At 37.6% G+C, this 24966-nt stretch overlaps 1 protein-coding gene across 1 annotated transcript in view; it reads left to right on the top strand.

Moving 5' to 3' along the window:
- The first annotated feature begins 1011 nt into the window (after nt 1-1011).
- Nucleotides 1012-24966, top strand: part of LOC126189214 (argininosuccinate lyase) — a 63842-nt gene continuing 39887 nt past the window's right edge. The window contains exons 1-4 of the mRNA XM_049930924.1: nt 1012-1020; nt 1701-1838; nt 3175-3288; nt 21038-21124. Coding sequence (XP_049786881.1) covers nt 1827-1838; nt 3175-3288; nt 21038-21124 — 213 coding nt within the window. The 5' untranslated portion in view covers nt 1012-1020; nt 1701-1826. The remainder of the gene's footprint in view (nt 1021-1700; nt 1839-3174; nt 3289-21037; nt 21125-24966) is intronic.

The following is a 24966-nucleotide window of genomic DNA, read 5'->3' as shown; positions in this document are numbered from 1 at the left end:
AATATTCTTGGACTCTAATAGGTATTCTTCTGGCAAGTATAGTTTTTGTTGCTGCTCTATGAAGATATTGAAAGTAATGCATTTGCCTAAGGCTTGACCCTTATAATGTCATCTTACTATTCACATCTCACCGATTTATTGGTCAGAAAACTATTTTTAGTAGTTTACCTATAAATCAAAATGTATGTCCACATCAGTGCACACATGAAGTTTCTATTTAACTCTATTTTTATTTTCACCCAATATCACTATATAATTGCTAAGGAGACAGCTTTAAACTCAAAATTGTTGAGTCTATTAACTCTCTACATTACTTCATCTATGGCTGAATTGAATAAAAGTTCAGACCATGTGCTGCCTAATTGTTTACATTGTTTTCTCTTGAACTGCTTTGAATACACTTGTTTGGATACAGCATTTGGAGTATATGTAAGGGATTTGGATTTTACTAATTAGAGTCCTTGGTACATTACTTTCTCATATTATTCTCACAGTTTTCAACTTTGTAGAGTATCAGATACATTTCTATATCAAGAACAGTAATAATATCTTTTCTTTCCTCGCATACTTTCTCCATACTCATTGATATTAGTGGTGATCCTGTCTCTTGAAAATCTATACTGAGGAAACATCTTGTTTCAAAGCACAATATTGCTGATACTTTTTCTATGTTAAATTTAATCAGAGAATGCTCAAATAGTTTATTACTGTGCAATAATTATTAATGAAGTTTCTTACAGATGATTCATTTTGTTAAGTTATGCTTCACTTGTTCTTCATACCAGAAGTTTCTTTTTCATAATGGGATTCACATAATGGAATGATGAAAGGAAAAATAATGTTTGTCAAGTGTGATTGAGTGAAAAGCCATAATGTCTGTTAATGTCTGTTATACGGCTCTAGCTAACATTTTCAGTCAAAGGGGGTGAAGTACAGGTATGGGGACCGGAAGGGGGGGGGGGGATGATGATATGATGCTGGTCCCCAGCAGTATCTCTCCTCCAGAGTATAGAGCCAGATGTAGGTATAGAATTCACCTTTATCATTCATAAGAGGTTTATAATGTCTTGATTAACTCCACAGAACTGAGAGTACTTTCTGATAATCTGATGTACAGAGTACAACATATGATTGAATGAAAGCAACAAAATACTTGAGTAATTTCAAGAACCAAAATTTATCGTGAGGCCCAAAAGAGACTCCACAGCTGTCACAAAATTAATATTAACTAACAATCCGTTGTTACATCCTGTCATATATGTTAAATTTTGCAATGTAGTTTAGAAAGACAGTTAGTTTTGAACAATAGGTAGGTATTTGCAGTAACATCATTAGAAAGAAATTTTAAAAATTATTCATCATCTGTGAATGGATTAAAAAATAGAGCCAGACTTGCATCTCAGTAACCAATATTTGTCTTGCATATTGTTCAAAGTGGCCTTTTAATGGTGTTCCATTCAGTTCTTTGGCATATTAATGTTTCATGTGATATCACATTTAAATTATATATACTACAGTGAACACGAAAAACATGCTGAAGTAGAGATTGACTATATGATATAAGATTTTCTGTACCACAGCTAAAAGAGAAGAAGAATGTTGTTCACTCCTATATTTTTGTTGACATTTTTATTTTACATTACACTAATGGTAAGAAAAGAGCTCTTCCTGGTTCACACTTAGAAACTCAGATGTTGCAGGGCTATGTATATTTACTGAGGCAGGGTGGATATCACAAAGGTCATCATCCATGTCAGCACATATATTACATAACATTCATTCAACTACCAGAGACACAAGAAGCTGCAGTCCACAGTCTTGTCAAAATGGAGAAGCAGGTGGGTGGAGACAGCACTAATGTTATTGAGTATCAAAGTCTTAGATTTCTGTTCTAAATGAAAACAACTAGGAAAATACAATTAAAATATAATTAATTTTGGTGAAATGTAAGAAACAGAAAAAACCACAACATTTTATAAAGATTACATGCCATTTGAAAACTGTTATGAGTTTACAATCAAATCTTCTTACTGTACTATTTTCTCAGTACTTTATGTTGGAAATATGAAGGTGGTGCTGGAACATGGATTGTTTGACCAACTAAAAACAGCACAATGATGGGAATTACAATTGGAGATACACTGCTTATTCTAGGTCATAAAATCAAATTGAAAAGAATGAATGATCTGATTTAAATCATTATCCTGAGCTCCCTGCTGCAGATACTAGCACTGGTTTTGACTTTGTGTGTTGTTTTTTATATATTATTGTGCACTTGTCAGATCTGATTTTGTAACACAAGTCAGCACACTTTTGTTTCCACATCTTGTAACTGAGGAATATAACAATGAAGTTAACTTGTTGTACCTTGATGTATGTGTCATACTATTAAACTTATTCCTACAGTCAATTTTCGCTGTTTGACCATACCTTATGCAGCATTGTACAGAGCTGACTCTCATATTTAGAACAGATATGATTCTTTAACTCTGTTCTTATAATGTTGTTTTATTAATTTTGTTCCTTAGACTGTAAGATCACTAGCATCTGAAAGTGGTGAATATTTAGAATTGTTAGTTTCTCATCCTATTGTTAGTGTTATTGCTGTTATTGATTTTCAATTAACTTTTAAAAGGGGGCATAATGTGGTAAATGATACAGTTTTTAATTCATTTTGTGTGCTAAACTTAAATTAACTGTTTAAATTCATAAACTATATAATTTTGTAACTAATTTACAAATTGTTGTATATTTAGTAGCCAGTTCAGAAATTTTTGTGAAGCCCACTGTTCAATCAGTTTAATTAATGGATTACATTTTGTGTACATTATTTAATGTAATTTTAGCTTCAAGTCTCTTAGTTCATATGGAATATCATAGTTCTTAAGTGATTATTTCCTTTGACCATACTGTTATGTACCCTAAACCAAACTAACATCACATATTTAATGTAGATGATTTATTCATCTATGAAGCTTTGGTCTGACACTATTTTAAAATGCATGTGAACCAGTAAATGTATATTATGCAAATATGTTTTGATTAACTGAACCAACAGTTATTCCCCTCAAGCTTTACTAGGTATACACATAAGTATATATATTAATGTAGAGTATGCACCTTAACATCTTGTGCATATAAGAAAAATTATAAATTATGATATATTCATTTCAGGATGTTACAGTGAAGCTCTGGGGAGGAAGGTTCTCAAGGCCAGCAGACCCTCTTCTTGAAAAACTAAATACATCCATTGATTGTGACCAGAAAATGTGGCATGAAGATATTAGAGTAAGTTAGAAAGTGTAATTAAAAGAGAACAGAAATCTTGTCTGAATTCTAAGATTCAGGAAGATACACCACTGGTTGTGTGATTAGTAACTCTCGGGCAGTTTCAGCCTATATCATCAACATAATCTTGTGTATTATAAGTGGGGTATCATGTGGTACTGGGATATGTATGTTCATGAAAGGAAGATTTGTGTTTAATGCCTATCATTAGAGGCAGAGCACCAGCTCAGATTGAGGAACAAAATCAATATCCTTCCAGAGAAATAATTCTGGCAACTGGTTTGCGAGATATTGCAAGTATGCTTTTGTGGGATAGTTTGCATCTATCTATAGGCATCTGCCAGTTCAGTTTTTCAGCATTTCCATGATGCTTTGCCTTGGATCAAACAAACCTGTGACAGGCATAGTCATCCCTTGTATACATTCAATATATCTTGTTAATGGCACTTGTTACAAGGCTCACATATTTTAGGATGGGCTGCAAAAGACTCATGTAATGTATCTCCTTTTTGGACCAACAATATTTTCCTAGTACCCTACCAATGAACCAAGCCTGTCCCCTGCTTTAACTAGAATTGAACTTATGCGATTTTTCTATTTGGTGATTTGTGGAAATCACAAAGAATCTAAATCTGGATGACTGGCTAGGATTTTTTGCCATTGCACCATATCATTGGGGACACCTGTAAGAGACCAAAAAGGTTTTCTTTCTCTTGTCATAAAAAAAAAACAAGTTCTATTGATTTTGTGATCACTACTTTCTGTTCCTGAAATTAAGGAACATATTGACAAAAGAAATGGGCAAAAAGTTAAATTTGGTAATTGGACAGTAGCCTAAGTCACTTTGAGCTCTCAATTAACATAACTCATTCAATAATTCCTCAAACATAAAACACATGCAAATTTTTGAATTTATTTCTTAATTCCATTTTTTTATGGGATGGTGGGGGGGAGGTTAATTGTGAATCTCCTGATCAGTTTCATGTGGCATCTCAAGATTTTCCTGGTTTCAGGTCACTTTTCTGTGGAAACAAATTATATCTCTTTCCTGCAATGAATTATCATTCTGTTGACCATTGATGATTCTTCCACCTTTAGGGGCAACTATCCAACCCTAGTCCAAAAGGGTATCACAAAACTTTTATCTCCTCCTCTGTCTTCTTGACAAGACGATTCACAGAATCAGGGCAATTCCTTACATTGGAAATCTTTGGCTGCCATTCCTGACAATTTTATTCAAACGTTAAAGAGTGATTGGGAAATGATTCAAGTCATTTTGATTAATATCAAAGATGCTGCCTCTGGAGCATAACAGTTACTGCTTCCATGGGTGTCAGGCTATAAATCTGTCATGCATGATAGGTCCTAGAAATTTTCTGACAGTTAATACTGGGTTTGTGTTTACTGATGTTTTTTATGAGTAAAAATAAATTACACCATGAAATAGATTCTTCTTGAAAGGGCAAGTCCCTCAGTAACTGGCTGATCGTGCTGACTGTCATGTGACAGGAAGACAAGGTACTTAGTTATCTATAATGAAGTAAGTTCTGAGAGAAGCTGCACAGTATTGGGACAGATTATGAAAAGATTTGAAAGTGGTGCAAAAATTTCCAGCTTCCTTTAAATATCCAAACATGTAAAATATCCAAACATGGAAAAAGTTGTATCCTACAACTAAAATATAAATGAGCCACAATTTTAATTGAAATACAAATACCTTGGTGTAACAATTTGTAGTAAAATGAAATAGAACAATCATGTAAACTCAATCATAATTAAAGTTGGTGATAGACTTGGTTCATTGCTAGGATACTAGGGAAATAAAATTGGCCCTTAGGTGAGGTATCTTACGAAACATTCGCGCAACCCATCCTAAAATATGTGGCACCTGTAAGAGGAATCACTAACCCAGTTTATTGAACAGATACAAGGAATGGCAGTATGACTGTTGCAGGTTTGTTTCACCCATGGCAGAACATCATGGAGATGCTGAAAAACTGAATTGGCAGACACTTTTAGACAGATGCAAACTATTCTGTGAAAGCCTACTTACAAAGCTTCAAGAACTAGTTTTAAGTAGTAACCTAGGAGTATACCACATCCTCCTATGTATCATTCCTGCAGGGATCACAAAGACAAAATGAGACTAATTACAGCATGTGCAAGACCATTTAAGCAGTATTTCTTCCCAAGACCTATATGTGATTGGAACCAGAAGATACCTTAATTTCACATTGGTTCACAGAGTGTAAATGTAGATATAGATAAAGAGAAGGGCATATGATCAATCAAATCTTGTCTAGAGAAGTACTATATTGTTCAAAGCAATCTTCAGATTTGAGATAGCTTTTGTTTTAATGAAGATTTTCTGCTTGTCATTTACTGATTGACTTTTAACTCAATATTTCTAATGTTTAACATTTATACATGGTCTTACAAATTAAGTTTTTGGTTGGAACTCTATTTTCTAGTACAACAACATTACAAATAATGCTAGTTCAGCACTTTGAGGTGTACAAAAGCAGAAGGATAGTAACCAGAGCAGTAAGTGCTGCTGTCTACATTACATGTATTGATATTGCAGCAGTAGCAGAACATTAATTAATATATACTAACACAGATGACAGTGTATTCTAGACTGGTAAACTAAATTAGTCTGTGGGTGGGCATTTTAGCAGTGAGTAATTTAAAAGTAGTCCAGAGAGTTTGTTTACACCAATAAGTTTCTGCACCTTATGGACCAAGTGTAGAATTTTTACCTCTAAAATGTATCTTTTTCTGAATTTTCATGTCAAGTAAACTGAAATTTGCAGCATTTTGCGTGAAAGGCTCTGAAGTGACTTTGTGTTCATTATGACTACTTTTTAGCTGATAGATACTACAGAACAAAACATCACATTCAGTGCAATATCAATTTACATTCAAAACTAACCTACATTTTCATTATCCAGTCCTGGTCATCAACAGAATGTTCCTCAAAAAGACAGCTTCACAAACCATAATTGCTATTATTTGAGTTGATAACATTCAAAACCCTACTGAAATAATAGTTATCACAGAACTTAATGCATTGGTATCACAGTTGTCAAAAAAAAAAAAAAAAAAAATAAAAAATAAAAAAAAATAAAAATAAAAATAAAAATAAAAAAAAAATAAATTGTAGGTGACATTAACAAAGATATAAGGAAAACTCTACAGCTCTAAATAACCTTGTATTTTGCTATTTAGAGGCATTAAAATAGACATTTTAAAAGAGTCACCAGCTTGCCAGAAACTAGTGAACGTGTTAAAATACTATTGCACAGAAAACATGAACCACACACTTACAAGAATAATAACTACAAATTCATCTGCTACTGAATGATTTTTTTGTGTGTGTTAAACTAACATATTATCATTGTGCACATTAAACAATATTTTTAACTAACAATAACTGTTTCATATTGAATATGGCTGTGCCAGACACACATAAGGATGTAGAAACATTACAAAATGTATGCAAACAAGCATCAGTGGGCAACAAAAATAATGTAGCAACTTCCACAGATTTGGTGCAAAATGCTGACTGGAGTGCCTGTGGTGTTGGCAGCAAGGCAGATACATTGGTGTGTCTGCGTGATAGTGTTAAGATGTAGCTTCTCCAATCAGGTTTACATCTATGCAGCACCAATGCAAGAAATATAGTAACAAATGTTCATCTTTAGGAATATAAATCTTCACAAAAATAATAAAACAAAACAACTGTTGGCAGAACTACAGACGATATGTTATTTTATGCCTGCTTCAGACTAAATAAAGAAATTCTCTGTAAGGTTATTTGTGAAGTGAAGAAAGTACACAACAAGCAATTTATAACCATTTCAAGGAATAAACATAAAGCCATTTGGGAAGTTACTAATGAGACAGATGGGAAGAAAAGCAAGAGTCATTCACCAAGTTACATTAAGAATGGAGACTGTGTTATCTCTGACCCAAAATAAATATGTGAAATATTTAATAACCACATTGTAAACATCAATAACAAAATTTCTTCTGTAACTGGTGGTCCTGTGCCCTCTCTCTGGTCATACCTAAAGTTATGTATTAAAAAACTGTTTCTTGGACCAGTCACACTAGGTGAAATCTGCAGTACTATAATGGAGAAATCAAACATATATTCAAGCAGCTGTGGTGATGTATCCAATTACCTTCTCATACAAATACTGCCATTATGTGTCTTACCTCCTAACAGATATAGTAAACTGCTCCTTGCTATTGAGCCAGTCCTTTTTCAAGATCACAAAAGTGGTTCCTATAGTTAAAAAATGTGAAAGGAATGATGTGATAACTGCAGACTCATTTCGATCGCATCAAGCATTCTAAGATTCTTGAGAAAGCAGTATATGACCATATTATTATGTTCCTGGAAAGCAACAGTCTATTGAGCCCTGACCAATTTGCCTTTCTAAAAGGGAGATCAATAAATGGTGCCCTATATTCATTTTGCTCTCAGTGAAAGAAACCATATAATAGGAGTAGTCTTTGACCTCACAAAGACCTGCAGTCTCATCAACCATGAATTACTTATGAAGAAATTATTGGAGCATAGAGTTAGGTAAAAATGAAATGGTTTGGATAATATCTCTCAGACACAGTACAAAGAGTTGTAATCAACAGATCATATCTCTCTGAAATAGTGCAAATAATTGTAATCACTTCAAGAAGTGTTTGAAGCATACAGTCATAGGAGCAAGTCATAAAACCAAGGATTCCATAAGGTTCCACACTTGGTCCACTTCTGTTTGTTATATTTATCAGTGATCTGCCCCAAAACATTCAGGCAGGTCTACCAGTAATTTTTGCTGTAACACCAGTATAGCCTAATATGTTGAAATCAATGTACTAATGAAATCCATAACATAATCACTGATACAAACTCCAATCTGGCAACTGGTTAAACACAAACAAACTGTTAATGAAGAAATACACCGCCATCACTCTGCAACAGAGTATAAAACTGCTGTCTGAAGTGTAAATAGGCAAGCCTAGTTAATATGGAAATTATTTTTATTTCTGGGGTTACTGTGGTTCATGGTGTGGATTCCTGTAGTCAAGTCCTAGTTCATGAACCACGGGCAATGTATGAGTGGCCAAGTAGGTGGTCCCGACAGTCAGGATACCAGTTACTTTGGAAGAAGGGTGGGCATCTCGGACATATTCTGAGTCGTGGTCACCTTTGTGCTCATACGGCAAAGACTACCAAATCCACCGGTTAGTCCCTCAACCGTTAGGGGTAAAACCCAATGGGACTAGGGGCAAGTAAGGCTAGCAACCTGCTTCCCTGGTACTTTAAATATGATGCTGGCAACAATCAGAGCAAAATGCCTCGGACCTTTGGAGGTGACGGAGCCCCACCTCTAACTGACAAACCAGGGACTCCTAAGATACGGCTTGGCAAACAAATGGTAATGAGATGGGGAGCTAGTAATATCAATGGGGGCTACTCTGCTCTGGGAAGAAGGTAGAGCTGGCAGAGGCTGCAAGTAAGATGGGGCTGGACGTTTTAGCTGTTAGTGACATTCGGGTAAGGGGTGAGAAAGAAGAGGAAGTGGGAGAATACAAGGTCTACCTGTCAGGAGTCAAAGCAGGAATAGCACAATGGGGTGTAGGGCTTTACATCAGCAAAGAAATGGAACCCAGCATAGTTGCAATTAGGTATGTAAACGAACGACTGATGTGGATAGATTTGACAGTGTCTGCAAAAAAATTAGGATTGTGTCAGTATATTCGCATTGTGAAGGGACAGGTCAAGATAAGATGGATAGTTTTTATGAGGCACTCAGTGATGTAGTTGTTAGAGTAAAGGACAAGGACAGTGTTCTGCTCATGGGTGATTTTAATGCCAGGATTGGAAATCGAACAGAAGGGTATGAAAAGGTTATGGGTAAATTGGGAGAGGATATGGAGGCCAACAGGAACGGGAAACAACTCTTGGATTTCTGTGCCAGTATGGGCTTAGTAATCACAAACTCCTTTTTCAAACATAAGAACATCCACCGGTATACTTGGGAAGGCAGGGGAACCAGATCTGTCATTGACTATATAATAACAGATCAGGAATTCAGGAAGCGACACACGTGTATTCAGGGGATTCTTTGATGACACTGATCATTATTTAATCTGCAGTGAAATTGGGATTGTGAGGCCGAAAGTGCAGGAGGTCAGGTCCATATGTAGGAGGATAAGAGTGGAGAAACTTCAGGATAAGGAAATCAGGCACAAGTACATAACAGCGATCTTAGAAAGGTACCAGTTAGTTGAATGTAGTCAATTACAGTCATTGGAAAAGGAATGGACAAGGTACAGGGACACAGTACTAGAAGTGGCTAAAGAATGTCTTGGAACAGTAGTGTGTAAAAGTAGGATGAAGCAAACAGCTTGGTGGAATGACACAGTCAAGGTAGCCTGTAAAAGGAAAAAGAAGACATATCAAAAATGGCTACATACTAGAACTCAGGTTGACAGAGAAAGTTATGTTGAAGAAAGAAACAAAGCCAAACAGATAATTGCAGCATCCAAGAAGAAATCTTGAGAAGACTTTGGAAACATGTTGGAGACTATGGGTCAAGCTGCTGGAAAACCATTCTGGAGTGTAATTAGCAGTCTTCGAAAGGGAGGTAAGAAGGAAATGACAAGTATTTTGGACAGGTCAGGAAAACTGCTGGTGAATCCTGTGGATGCCTTGGGCAGATGGAGGGAATATTTTGAAGAGTTGCTCAATGTAGGTGAAAATACAATCAGTAATGGTTCAGATTTCGAGGTAGAATGGGATAGGAACAATGATGGAAATAGGATCACATTTGAGGAAGTGGAGAAAATGGTCAATAGATTGCAGTGCAATAAAGCAGCTGGGGTGGATGAAATTAAAATTCATCAAATACAGTGGAATGTCAGGTCTTAAATGGCTACGCAGGATAATTGAAATGGCGTGGGAGTCGGGACAGGTTCCATCAGACTGGACAAAAGCAGTAATCACACCAGTCTTTAAACATGGAAACAGAATAGATTGCAACAATTACAGAGGTATCTCTTTAATCAGCGTTGTTGGTAAAATCTTCGCAGGTATTGTTGAAAGGAAAGTGCGAGTATTAGTTGAGGACCAATTGGATGAAAATCAGTGTGGGTTTAGGCCTCTTAGAGGTTGTCAGGACCAGATCTTTAGCTTACAGCAAATAATTGAGAAGTGTTATGAGTGGCACAGGGAATTGTATCTATGCTTTATAGATCTAGAAAAGGCATATGACCGGGTTCCTAGGAGGAAGTTATTGTCTGTTCTACGAGATTATGGAATAGGAGGCAAACTTTTGCAAGCAATTAAAGGTCTTTACATGGATAGACAGGCAGCAGTTAGAGTTGATGGTAAATTGAGTTCATGGTTCAGAGTAGTTTCAGGGGTAAGACAAGGCTGCAACCTGTCTCCACTGTTGTTCATATTATTTATGGATCATATGTTGAAAACAATAGACTGGCTGGGTGAGATTAAGATATGTGAACACAAAATAAGCAGTCCTGCATATGCGGATGACTTAGTTGTGATGGCAGATTCGATTGAAAGTTTGCAAAGTAATATTTCAGAGCTATATCAGAAATGTAAGGACTATGGGATCAAGATTAGCATCTCCAAAACGAAAGTAATGTCAGTGGGAAAGAAATATAAACGGATTGAGTGCCAAATAGGAGGAACAAAGTTAGAACAGGTGGACGGTTTCAAGTACTTAGGATTCATATTCTCACAGGATGGTAACATAGTGAAAGAACTGGAAGCGAGGTGTAGCAAAGCTAATGCAGTGAGCACTCAGCTATGATCTACTCTCTTCTGCAAGAAGGAAGTCAGTACCAAGACTAAGTTATCTGTGCACAGTTCAATCTTTCGTTCAACTTTGTTGTATGAGAGCGAAAGCTGGGTGGATTCAGGTTACCTTATCAACAAGGTTGCGGTTACGGATATGAAAGTAGCTAGGATGATTGCAGGTACTAGTAGATGGGAACAATGGCAGGAGGGTGTCCACAATGAGGAAATCAAAGAAAAACTGGGAATGAACTCTATAGATGTAGCAGTCAGGGCGAACGGGCTTAGATGGTGGGGTCATGTTACACGCATGGGAGAAGCAAGGTTACCCAAGAGACTCATGGGTTCAGCAGTAGAGGGTAGGAGGAGTCAGCGCAGACGAAGGAGAAGGTACCTGGATTCGGTTAAGAATGATATTGAAGTAATAGGTTTAACATCAGAAGTGGCACCAATGTTAGCACTGAATAGGGGATTATGGAGGAATTTTATAAGGGGGCTATGCTCCAGACTGAACGCTGAAAGGCAAAATCAGTCTTAAATGATGATGATGATGATGATTCTGGTGTTACTGTTATGAATTTCTCAGTTCACCTCAAGACCACTTTTGATATTAATCACTAACATCATTAGAGAGCACATATATTGCCATGTAAGTCTAAGAATCCCAAGATACCTGAAGAGACTTCTGGCAGATGTTTGGTCATCAACATCATATAATATTTCTACAGCATACTTCTGTGGGATAAATGTTCTTTGACCCTAGCTGCATTTCTCCAGAAGATTATGCATAGGACAGTACTGAGTGAAAGTGATCACAGGGAGAAAGAGATTTTGAAAAATAAAGTACACTCAGTTGGACACACATTGAATGAAGTTGCAGTGAGGTTCTAGGTGTGAAGTTCCTAGGCATTTAATGGATAATGAACTGAGGTAGTATCTTTGCTGATTAAATCATAACCAGAAGAATTGCTTGTTTTCAGGGACCTTGTGAATTTGATGTATCTTTGTCATTTGATTTGTAAAAATTTATTTCTGCAGGTTGAGTATGTAACAAATGTCTAAGTAATTCTAACAGATCTGCTTCCAGTTGACTTTTTTTTCTCCCTGTTGTTTCAGCTACTGGTGGGAAGAACATAGTGGTTATTGATTTGAATTTAACATAATCCCACTGCTGCTGTCATCATGTAGCTGAATGAAATTTGCCTTATCATGTTTATTTGTTTCATGTCTAATGACAGACCTCTCTCCAGGGGACACCACCTTATCAAAGCACTGTCCATGCAGGAGGAGAGATTTATTTGTTCATGTGAAGCTGAGGGCAATACTGGTCATAGTGTAACTTCTGGCAGGGTCTTCCAAGCCAGAGAGGTCTCAGTGAATGAACCAGACAAAATGTGTCCCACAATGTCTCATCTCTTTCTGCATCCATTTCCATAGTCCTTTTCTCCAACATCCTGTGACCCAATTGTGAAACCAATGGAAGAGGAACATCTCACATCTGAGATTCCCTATGGTCATGTAGGTGGAAGAGGTCATTCCAGACAAACTGGCTGTAAAGAGGCTGCTCTATTGTTCTGGTGCTCAGAGCAGTTCATTGCAGATCTAGTACCTGAAATCACATGTCTCATACCCATGTGCCGTGATGAATAGTTCCAAACCATAGTCAGTGGATTACTGCCTTGCAAATTGAGATCCACCTTAAACAAAGTCACACGAATGGCAGTATCTCCTGTCACTTTCCTTAAAGGGATAAGATGGTGGTAGCAGATTTGAGTGAGGCTGGTAGCTGCTAGTCTGGACCTGTACACTGGAGGCAGGTGTGTGATGGTCACCTACCTGAGTACTCATGTGACTACTCAGGGAGGCAGTCCTGTATCTGTGATTGGACAGGCCCACTTAGAATAATCACTGCCAACCCTGAATGTGGAAGGCTCTAGATAAGGTGGGTGAAACATCAGTGGTCACACTCGTACTTGAATGGGCACCCCCTGTAGATCATTTAAAGTTGTGGCATGCATCTGAAAACCATACTCTTCTATTTCTTTCAATATGGGAAATCAATAAGATACCAGCTGACATGAAAGAACTCCACAATTGTCACCATCTTTAAAAAAAATGCAACTAAAACATACGTGATAACTACCATGGCATATCCTTGCTCTCAATGGCTGGTAAAATTTTTGCTAGAATTCTGTTGAATTGCCTGTAGACTCTTTCTGAGTCTGTACTTGCTGGATCTCAGTGCAGGTTTCACCCTCCAGAGGAACTATTGATATGATCTTCTGTGCATGACAACTGCAGGAGAAGTGCAGGGAACAATATAATCCTTTACTATTTCTGTTCTATGACCTAGAAAAGGCCTTTGATACAGTGCCCCGAGATGCTATGTGAAAAGTCATAAAATGTTTTGGCTGCCCTGAACACCTGGTTCAAATGATTGAAGCTTTCCATGATGGTATGTCTCTGCAAGTGCTACAACAGAATGAAACACCTGAAAAATTCCCTATTACTAATGGACTTAAATGGGGGTGTGTCCTCATGCCAATGCTGTTGCTCTGTACCTAGCAACCATGTTCTGTGAGACATCATCTGTAAACAATCCAGGAGTAGAACCTAAATACAGATTTGATGGAGGGCTATTTAATCAGCCCAGACTGCACTCTAAAAGGTTCACAAGTCTCACTCAGGTAACTGAACTACAATACATTGATGATGATGATGATGATGCTTCTCCAGTTAACACACCCACAGAGCTGCAACTGTCTGTAAATTGTTTCTATACTGCATATAAACAGTTTGGTCTGACCATCAACATCCAAAAACCAAAAGTACTAGCACAGCTCATAGAACTGCCTTTGCGGATTTCAATATCTCTATGTACAGTGTACCTCTGGAACAAGTAGATCACTTCCTCTGTCTAGGATAATTTGGATGTCTCCTACATTGAGTCCTCCTGAATAAAGAACTGACACTTTGCATTAAAGTGATGGTGTATCAAACAGTTGATGTTTTTACCCTGCTCTATGACTGCAAACACAGGACTCTGTATCACTGTAATCTCAAGAAACTAGAGTGATTCAACCAACAGAAGCTTTGATACATTACGAACATCAAATGGGATGACTTCATATCAAACACCATGATTTTTGAGAAGGCAAAGATGTACAGTATAGGTCGCATCAGTATTGGTTACAAACTCAAATGGATGGACATGAGAAACAACAGACTTCATTGACAAATTTTGTATAGTGAAGTGAGTACAGTAGAAAGTCCTGCAAACCTTCTAGGAAAGGCAAATTCAAGAAGCACCTAAAGTATCAAACCACTCCATTAAGTAACTGATGCAAAACAGCAGAAGATTGTAAACATTGGTGCACAACTACTTCATATCTGTCTTACATTTTGAGAGGGGAACATCAAAGGCATGAAAATTGTTAGAGATGCAAATTTCACCAGGCCCTCCACAATCTATTTTGTTTAATGTATGTGGCCACTTGTCTCATGCCAAGATTGATCTGCTAAGCAACTAAATGCATCTCCAGACCTGAACTGTGATTCAATAACAGAAATGCTGGAAAAAATGAAAACTTAGATATGAGGACAAGACGACGACAAAAAACGACATTCTGAAATACCCTCTTCCTCTCAGCATCCACTTCCATTGTCCCTAATCTTCTGTAAAGAATAACTGGATTCATAATTTGATAAAACTATTTAAGGTGAGAATTAAATTTCTCGTATATTGTGTACCCTTGGTAAACTCCTTCCCAGTTTTCATCCTGTAAAACTGTTCCCTTCCTTTCAAATGATGGAAGCTCCAGGCAGAAATGTCAACAATGTAGGAAAAGACAGATTGCTACTTACCATAAAGAAGACATGTGAAGTTGGAGACAGGTACAAGCAAGCACACCTCACACACACACACACACACACACACACACACACACACACACACAATCGCCAACTCCAGCATCTGGGGCCGGAATGTTACATCACGTGGGATGCAAGCAGCAATCTGGAAGGGGTGGGGAAGGGGAAAGATAAGGGGAAGGGAAAGTAGTATGGGTCAGGAAAGAGAGAAATGCTGTGGAGTGTGCAGGGACTAGGCTGCCAACAGGTGCAGCGTCAGCAGGTTGTGAGGTAGGGAGGTGGGGAGAAAAGATGCAAAGAAAGGAGAGGAGTGGGGAAAGATGGGATGGATGCATTGGCAGAGGGCTGCAAATAAACAGGGTGAGAGATGAGATTATGAAGGAGATGATAGCATAGAGAGGGTGAAAACTGTTGGGTGGAGAGTGTGGGGAGAGTATGTTACTGTAGGTTGAGGCTGAGATAATTATGGGAGCACATAATATGTTGTAAGGATAACTCCCATCTGTGCAGTTCAGAAAAGTTGGTGGTGGAGGAAAGGATTCAGATGCCTCGGGTAGTGAACAGCCCTTGAAATCAAGTGTGATATATTCAGCTGGATGCTGCTCCACAGGATGGTCCACTTTGCTCTTGGCCACAGTCTGGCAGTGCCCATTCATCTTGGTGGATAATAGGTTGGTAGTTATACCAATATAAAAAGCTGTACAATGATTGCAGGAGAGCTGGTAAATGACATGGCTGCTTTCCCAGGGTGCCCAGTCCCTGATGGAGCAAGGGGCTGTGACTGGGAGTGGGGTATGGATGGCCTTGGATGTTGTGGAGGTTGGTGGGCAATAGAACACCAATTTAGGAGGGGTGGGAAGTAACTTGGTAGGATGTTCCTCATTGGAGGGCATGATGAGGGATGAAATGAGGGATGGCCTACCTGAGATACTTCCCACCTCTCCTCAAGTGATGTTCCGTCACCCACCCAACCTCCACAATATCTTAGTCCATCCGTTGCCACTCCCAATCCCAACCCCTTGCCACAAGGGTCATATCCTTATGGAAGACCCAGGTGCAAAACTTACCCAGTTCACCTACCCAACACTTCAATGTGTTCTCGGTCTTCCAGAAATGATTTGTGCCAGCAAAAAACTTGTGCTCTAGATAAGGAATGTTCCGCATAGGCATTTTTCAACTCTTCACTCATGGATTCTCCAAGTTTAACACAAAACTTGATTGCATTACATTGTTCGAATTCCACTGTTCCAGTTTTGTAACACACAACAAAAACACAATTTCACTGATGGCACTCTATCACATGATGGCTGTACAAAGCTGAAACTTGGACTGAGCATCTGGAAGGAATGAACATACTGATCTATGCAAGTAGAACAACACAGCATTGTGTAATCTTACCCTCCTACACATCACCAGTAGTTTTTCAGTCTCTTGAAAAAGATTCATTGATTTGTTTCAAACGCATCGAGAGGAGCAAGATGTACAAATAATTTTGTTACTTATATTCATTTTCTCGTTGTTGGCTGCAGTTTGTTGTGTCTAGGAGTAGATTCTTCAGAATGAAGTTTCTTAACTTTGTGGGTTCTAGTTGACATGATAACTAATGAAGTAATTTCTGTTTATATAACTTTTTTTTAGTCCATCCCACTTTTCTATGTCACACTGTCTTTACAAGCTCCACTTTAAAATACAAATTCACATTGTTATTGCTAAACATAAAAATACTTCCAATTCGATCAGAGGCATGTCCACCACTCTCTACATTCTGCAGTACTAACAATATTCCAAAGAGTTTACAAAATGTAAAGAGATTACACACTTTCTTGACAAAAGAAGAATTTATTTATTTTTTGTCAATTTATTTATCCATCCAGTAAATCTCTACAGATTGTCGGATGTCGTTCGCATAACACATGTACGCGCGCGTGCACACACACACACACACACACACACACACACACACAAACACATACACACACAGGTTACATATAACTTCAACATTTATTTTAATAGTACAATAAATTAATTATGTTCGGTCTTGCTTTAGCAGCAGTAGTAATTGTTGCATATTCTTGCTTCATGTCTGTTGCACTTCACATGGTTTATGAATTCTACCACTGAATAGAAGCAGTGATCTAATAAGAATGCCCTTAGGGATTTGTGAAACAGATAAAATGAAGAAATAACTTTAATATTATGTGGCAGACTATTGTACATTTGTATTGTGCTATTTGTACTGGAGGTTTTATAGGTTGTTGTCCGTACGGACTGAACATGGAGTTTGCCTGGTATAATGTTCATGTACGTTACAGGTTTTATTTATCTCTTTGATGTTTTTCCTCACATATTTACTATTTTCTAGAATAAAAAGATGGGGAAGAGAGGATGGAAGACTTTTGAAAGAGCTCCCTACACGAGTCAGTTTGTTTTGTATGGTGCATTGCTCTTACAGCTCTTTTTTGGGTGTGGAAGGTTACTGAGTTAGTAGCTGTGCTACCCCAGAATATAATTCCATACTGTAGAATACTGTGGAACTGGGCAAAGTATGCAATTGGAAGCTTGCTTTGTGTGCAAGTAAGCATAGACTGTAGTCGTATTCGTTTTTGTTGCTTGAAACCACATGCCTAAAAATTTCTGCTCCTGGGATGTTCATCCATGTGTCTGCCTCTTTAGTGGTGCTGTTGTTGATTTCTTGCACCCCATCATTTTCGCAGATTTTCTTAGCTTGCTCAGTCTCATTGGCTGTTTCTATTTGATGATTTTTGGTCTCATCTGGCACAGAGATAAATGGTTCACTTCCAGCGTTGAGAGATGTCACTTCTGTTACCACTCACTTCTTATTTATAGAATTAGACACAACACATTTGTCGTTGAGAGGTATGGCTACCGAGATATCCTGCTTCAGGTGTAGTTTTTGACGTTCTACCGTATTTCTAAAATCTTGCAAATAATGAATTTCTTGAAACTTCCTGGCAGATTAAAACTGTGTGCCCGACCGAGACTCGAACTCGGGACCTTTGCCTTTCGCGGGCAAGTGCTCTACCAACTCGAAGCACAACTCACGCCCAGTACTCACAGCTTCACTTCTGCCAGTACCTCGTCTCCTACCTTCCAAACTTTACAGTTCTGCAAGTTTCGCAGGAGAGCTTCTGTAAAGTTTGGAAGGTAGGAGACGAGGTACTGGCAGAAGTGAAGCTGTGAGTACTGGGCGTGAGTCGTGCTTCAGTAGCTCAGTTGGTAGAGCACTTGCCCGCGAAAGGCAAAGGTCCCGAGTTCGAGTCTCGGTCGGGCACACAGTTTTAATCTGCCAGGAAGTTTCATATCAGTGCACACTCCGCTGCAGAGTGAAAATCTCATTCTGGAATGAATTTCTTTCCCACCCTGTTGAGATGGAGGCCATGATTTGTGTGGAATCTTCTTCCAAGTTCACTTATATCCATGAATATTGCATTTCTAAACTGTCTGCAGGTATTTTGAACGTCTTTGTTTGCTTTTTGTACCTCTTTATTTACACAGGACCAGTTTGGTAGGTCATGACGATGTGCCACTGAAAAAAGATCACATTTGTGTTTCTGAACTCAAGCAATCTTTGCTTAAGAGAAATCGTGAGTTCCTTTGTATTGTTTGTTGCTATTTCATATGTTCCAGTGAGGAAAATAGATAAGTCATTTGTGCTCAATTCCAATGCTTTTCCATGGCTTACTGCAGTCACAGCTTGGAAACTGGCACCTGGTTTCGCAATGACAATGATTTTGTAAGTACATCTATTACCTAATTCGGTGGCTATTCCTCATCCTTGTAAATAGATCAATTTTAGCTGCACTTATAAAGGGAAGTTCACATGTTTCAAAAATACTATTGTGGACTGCTGTGCCTTCTTTTGAACTAGTGCCGTTGATTGTTTTTCCTATGAGAGACATCGATGTCCCAATTTGTTGGATTGAGTTGGGCAGATTTTTACTGTTCAATCACTTTTTGTTTATTTTCTTTCTGCAGTGTAATACTTTGTGGTTTTAGTCCTATCTCTTTTGCACAGTCCAGTTTATCTCCATGTGGTTCACTGTTAACTTCTTCATTACAGTCCTCATCTTCACCTGTATCCTTATTTTGTAAATGAATCCAGAAATAAATTTAATAATTAGCATTAGATTGTGCAATTAATAATATGAATTTTAAGTATGCCAAGTATTTAATAATTTCAAATATTTCTAAAAGAAGAGTAATTTTAACTATACATACAGAGTTAGTACAAATTGATTTTAACAAAATTTCTTTTTATACATTTTAGCCTGAAATATAATACATCATATACAAAATTATATGAAATTCATTTAGTTAAACAGCTGAGAAAATGTTCACCTATACAAGATTCAAAAATATTCCTGGTATGAACTATTTCTATAAAAAAAGGTAATGTTAGAGCAGAGTGTCTCATTAAAACTGCCAGATCTCTCGCAGCATTGTCAGTCTCATTACTTTTCTTGCACACCTTGTACATGAAGATGTATAATAGGACAGATAGTGTTTTTATTTATATATAATTGTGTAGTTATGTATATAATAGAGGGAAACATTCCACATGGGAAAAATATATCTAAAAACAAAGATGATGTGACTTACCAAACGAAAGCGCTGGAAGGTCGATAGACACACAAACATACACACAAAATTCAAGCTTTCGCAACCAACGGTTGCTTCATCAGGAAAGAGGGAAGGAGAGGGAAAGATGAAAGGATGTGGGTTTTAAGGGAGAGGGTAAGGAGTCATTCCAATCCTGAGAGCGGAAAGACTTACCTTAGGGGGAAAAAAGGACAGGTATACACTCGCACACACACACATATCCATCCGCACATACACAGTCACAAGCAGACATTTTTTCAAATTTTGAAACAAATGGCAAGATACTCTGCAATGTTATTCAAAGGGAAATGAATAACTTCAGTGTCCAATTCACCAACTTTCAAGCAAATCCATCTTCAGTGCTGTTAAGTACACAGACACGCAACAATGTAAACAGCCATTTGTAATAAGTGACTACATTTCACCAGCACTGCAGCTCGAATGAGGTGAAAGGTTTCGTCAGATGGAGTGGATTATGTGTGTAAGGAGGCAGTGAGTAGGAGTAAGTGTTTAGAAAGGTTGGCTGACAGCTGGGAGGAACATATAACAGGTGCAAGGCACAGGAATGTGACATTGGTTAACTTATTCTGTCCACAGGCAGGGATAGTTGTATACAGTACACAGTGATGAGGAGGACTCAATAGGGAGGTTTGGCAATTAAAGAGAAAGGATGAGACTGTGGAGACAAGGGTGTGAGTGTGGAATGAGTGAATTTAGGGTCATGAGGCAGGGTGGATGTGGGTGTGGGGCGGAGGCTAGCAGAGCCTGGCCAGGAGGATAATAGGTTTGAAGATTGTGTTGTAAGGACAAAAGTGAAAGGAAAAACACAAGGAAAAATTTAAATATGCAATAAGAATAGTAAAATCATATCTGAAACATTACTCAGCAACAAAGAACAGATGACACAAGGAATAGGATGGAAGGAAACGATCTTGGTGATATAAGCTTGGTAAGGAAAGTCTTTGGTAGAGTATAAATAATGGCATGTGTAAATGTAACAACTTATTGAACAGTTCATACTCTCTGTCATCAATTTTTAACATTGTATCGAACACTGTACATTCCCTTTATTTGCTACATAAAATGGTTAAAACAGCTTACTATAATATTTGCAAATGATTTATATTCATCTGCTATAACATGGTTCATTACAAAATACAGTATTTGTACTTTCATATCCTACCCCAACATTTGTGATACAAAGAAATGTTTGGATTTGGTATTATATCTCATTCTCATCTCCTTCCTCTGTTCCTCTTCCATCTGCAATCATCTGTATTTTTGTCAAAGGAATGTGAGAATGTAATTCATAGACTTTTATGTGATTTAGCTCACTTTATTGTGAAAAAGTAAATCAAGTATTTGAAATGTAATGGAAAATTATTACAATTTTTAAAATGAAGAATATCAATAAAATACAATTTATTACAGGGAAGCATGGCATATGCAGAAGCATTAAAACATGCAGGGTTAATATCTGCTGATGAAGAAGCCCAGATTAAAAAAGGACTGCAAGAGGTAACCAATGAATTTACTATTACAATTTACTCAGGCATAAAATAATTACCATTTAATCTTGATTTATTCTGGTTTCATTCTTTTTATCTCAATTTAGAGATTTTAGTGAGTAGGTGCAAATATTTGTACATTAACCCAGAATTAATTTCAGCTATAAATACATTTGTTTACTTTGTCACATCATCCTGTACAGAATGTATGTTAGCTACTAAAATTTTCATATTTTTCTCCTAGTGCTCTGTTTAACATAGTGTTAAACACTTACCAGTACCATTTTAAATTGTAATATTGTTTCAAGTGATTAAAATATAAACCAGTATACTGTTGTGGCGATTGTTTCTGAGAGATTATTGTTTTGTTTATTTATTTTTATATTAGGCACCTAATGTTTTTTAATTGGTAAGTATGTAGAAATTAACTTTTGGTTCATTATTATTATTGTTGTTGATGTTGTTGTTGTTGTTGTTCATCATCATCATCATTACAGAGCTAAAACTTCTACTGACCATAGGTATCAGATTAAAAAATGGTGTAGACATGCACCCCATCCTTTGAGACACTTACTATGTGTTTATGAAAATGTGATTTAGTTCTGAGGTGCCATTTGGAAACTATCTTTTATACCCAAACTGTTTTATCAAAATATTTATGTTCTCTGTGATTTAAGAGAAGTTTGGAAAAATGTGATGATTTCTTTCATAATGACACAGTGGTTCACAGATTCAGAATTTTTAATGGGATGTATGGAGGTATTTAGTGGATAACTCAGAGATTTTGTGTTGATTGGTATTACATATTAATAGCCTTGAGCAAAGTTCAGTGTGGATACCTGCTACCTTCACACAAAATAAATGAGACTGATTCCATTACTAAAGCTGTATTTACACCTGTGCATCTAGCACTTGGTCACAATGTCACTGTTCTTGCCCTTACACAAGCAGAGGCACATGTGTAGGTTGCATGACTTTTCCATCAGATGTGGTTGTGAATGATTCCACTCATACCTGTGTTCATGCTGGATGCCTCTACTTCCATGCGGGGAAAGCTACAGCTGCAAGGCAACTAGTTGCAAGGTGCACAGGTGTAAATGCACCTTAAGGAAGTATTTGTGTGGCCTATTAGTGCATGCCTCTTTTCTGATCTTAGACTGGGCCCTTGCATTGTGAACAGATTCATCAAATTCCATCACTCAAAGACAGTGAATCTGCAGTTTCCTACAGATGTATTCTTGTGCTCTGCCATAAAAATGTTTGTAGGAGATTTGACACATCTGAAACAAGATTGGTCCTACAAATTTGTGTATTTACCAAGTATGCTGTATTAATAGTGGTTTCTTTCAAAGTTGGGCATGTTTGAGACTGCACATATTTGGTTTTATTCTTTCCACCCCTCAGGAAACTTCTGTTTGTTACTGTCTGTGAGGCTCTATAGGACCTGAGCTCATTTTGCCTTCTGGTGGAGTGCAAGAACAGATCTATAGTAGCTGGCTGGAGTGGCCATGCGGTTCTAGGTGCTGTAGTCTGGAACTGAGCGACTGCTACATTCGCAGGTTCAAATCCTGCCTTGGGCATGGACGTGTGTTATGTCCTTTGGTTAGTTAGGTTTAATTAGTTCTAAGTTCTAGGCAACTGATGACCTCAGAAGTTAAGTCACATAGTGCTCAGAGCCAACCAGATCTTTAGTAAATTGCTCATCCATTGCATCTGAGTTGACAGCTTAGATGAAACCATTCAGATGGCAAGGAACCAATTAAAAAAAAAAAAAAAGACACTTGTACACTAACATGGCAAACAAATAGTTTCTTGAAACTGTGAGGAAAAAAAAGGAAAGCAAAGGAAAGTGATCATATGGCATTGTTGGCCAGGAGGTCCCATTTGGGGGATTTCGACCGCTATATTGCAAGTCCTCTTTAGTTGACATCACATTGGTGACAAGATGCAGAATGCAGAACCATAAAAATTGTAAATTGACATTTCTCATATTTACAATTAGTCAGATTAGAGTAGAAACTTGAGCTTTCAGAAATTTGTTAAGTCTTCATGTTCAAGAGATTATTGACTTAGTGAAATATTTAATTTTTCCCTAAGAGTTAAACATTTCACTTATTCTATGACATACGCAATCTTACCTCCAACTGCAATGGAAAAATTTAAAGAAATGATTGATTGCTAAGATCTTTGAGTATATACTGCTGGCCATCAAAATTGCTACACGAGACAGTATAGCAAATTACTAAATGTTACTTAAAATGAATACACAGTATAGGAGGAAGAATGCTTGATTAAATTTGTAGGTGTAAAATTTGGTACACCATGCTGCCACCTCTGCAGCAGTGGCTCTAACAAAACTGGGAACTGAGGTAAACTGACCTGGAATGATGGGTTTGGGTTCATCATTCCATACTGCTTCAAATCTATGCCAGGGTTCATCAGTCACAGTGGCTGGAAGTGTTGGCATGCCAATCGCTTGGAAACCCATGACCGGACATTTTCAGTGTGTAAGCAATCTGTATAATGTGCAGGCCAGGGCAAGGGTTGAACACTTTCTGTACTGCGGAAAGTCGTGATAACATTGGAAATATGCAGTCTTGCATTATCTTGTTGAAAGATAGCATCATGACAGTCTTGAAGATTGGGTAACCCATCAGAAATGTAATGCCTGCTATAGAAATTACCAGCTATGTGAACCAGAGATGATTGTGCTGTGATTTGTTGTCATTTGAATGACAAACAGCAGTTTCAGTAAACAACAGTCCTGATGCTGCCAAATTCTGATACATGATGACAGAAATTTCTCCTTCATACATGAGGTATGACACAATATTCTCACAAATAACAATATTTTGTAAAGGCCAGATTGCTATTTGGCATACAGAGGAGATGCTGACACACAGACAGGCACAACAAAAAGACTGTGAGTTTGTAGTTCGGCATTGGTGGTCAGAAACAAGAGTCATGTGTGTGTGAGCTGTGCTTGCATGAATATATATGTGTTTTCTATGTTAGAAGAAGGCCTGTGTTTTCTATGTTAGAAGAAGGCCATTTGGCCAAATGCTCACATGTTTAGCAGTCTTTTTGTTGTGCCCGTCTGTGAGTCAGCATCCCCTCTATATGCCAAGTACCAATCCGGCCTTTTCATAATTCTGTCATTATTCCATCCGAGATTTTACCCTGTTTGAACTATCTTTTCTCCTACACAGAATGTTGATGGCATTACTCCTACTTTCTTTATGCTGTTGCAATGAAATACTAATCATTTACATATCCATGTTCATAGTACACTTTGTGCTAATTTGACATTTGTTGCAAGCCATCTTAATGGTGTTGCAATGACCACACATCAATTGCAACAGGTATGCACACACACACACACACACACACACACACACACACACACACACACACACAAACACACACACAAGTCGTATGTGGACATCCCATATAAAACCATGTATCTCACACCCGATATGAACTAATTAAAAAAGAATAGATGATAGTAATGTTAAAAAAATGTAATTACCTGTTTATAAGAGATGCTGGAATTGTTGTTCATGGCCATCCAGGCCACTTGGCAAGTGATTCGAATAAAGATGATTAACTGGTACATGAGGCATATCGGTTTTATGTGGGAAGCCCTGTATATATATCTACATCTATACTCTGCAAACCACCATGAGGTGGATGGCAGAGAGTACATCCCATTCTACCAGTTATTAGGGTTTCTTCCCATTCCATTTACATATGGAGTCCAGGAAGAATGATAGCCTGAATGCTCTTGTGCATGCAGTAATTATTCTAATCTTATCCTCACGATCCCTATGTGAGTGATACATAAGGGCTCTG

This window comes from Schistocerca cancellata, chromosome 1 (genome assembly GCF_023864275.1).
Source record: "Schistocerca cancellata isolate TAMUIC-IGC-003103 chromosome 1, iqSchCanc2.1, whole genome shotgun sequence".
NCBI classification, from domain to species: Eukaryota; Metazoa; Arthropoda; class Insecta; order Orthoptera; family Acrididae; genus Schistocerca; species Schistocerca cancellata.
This window is presented reverse-complemented; position numbering and strand designations above follow the sequence as displayed.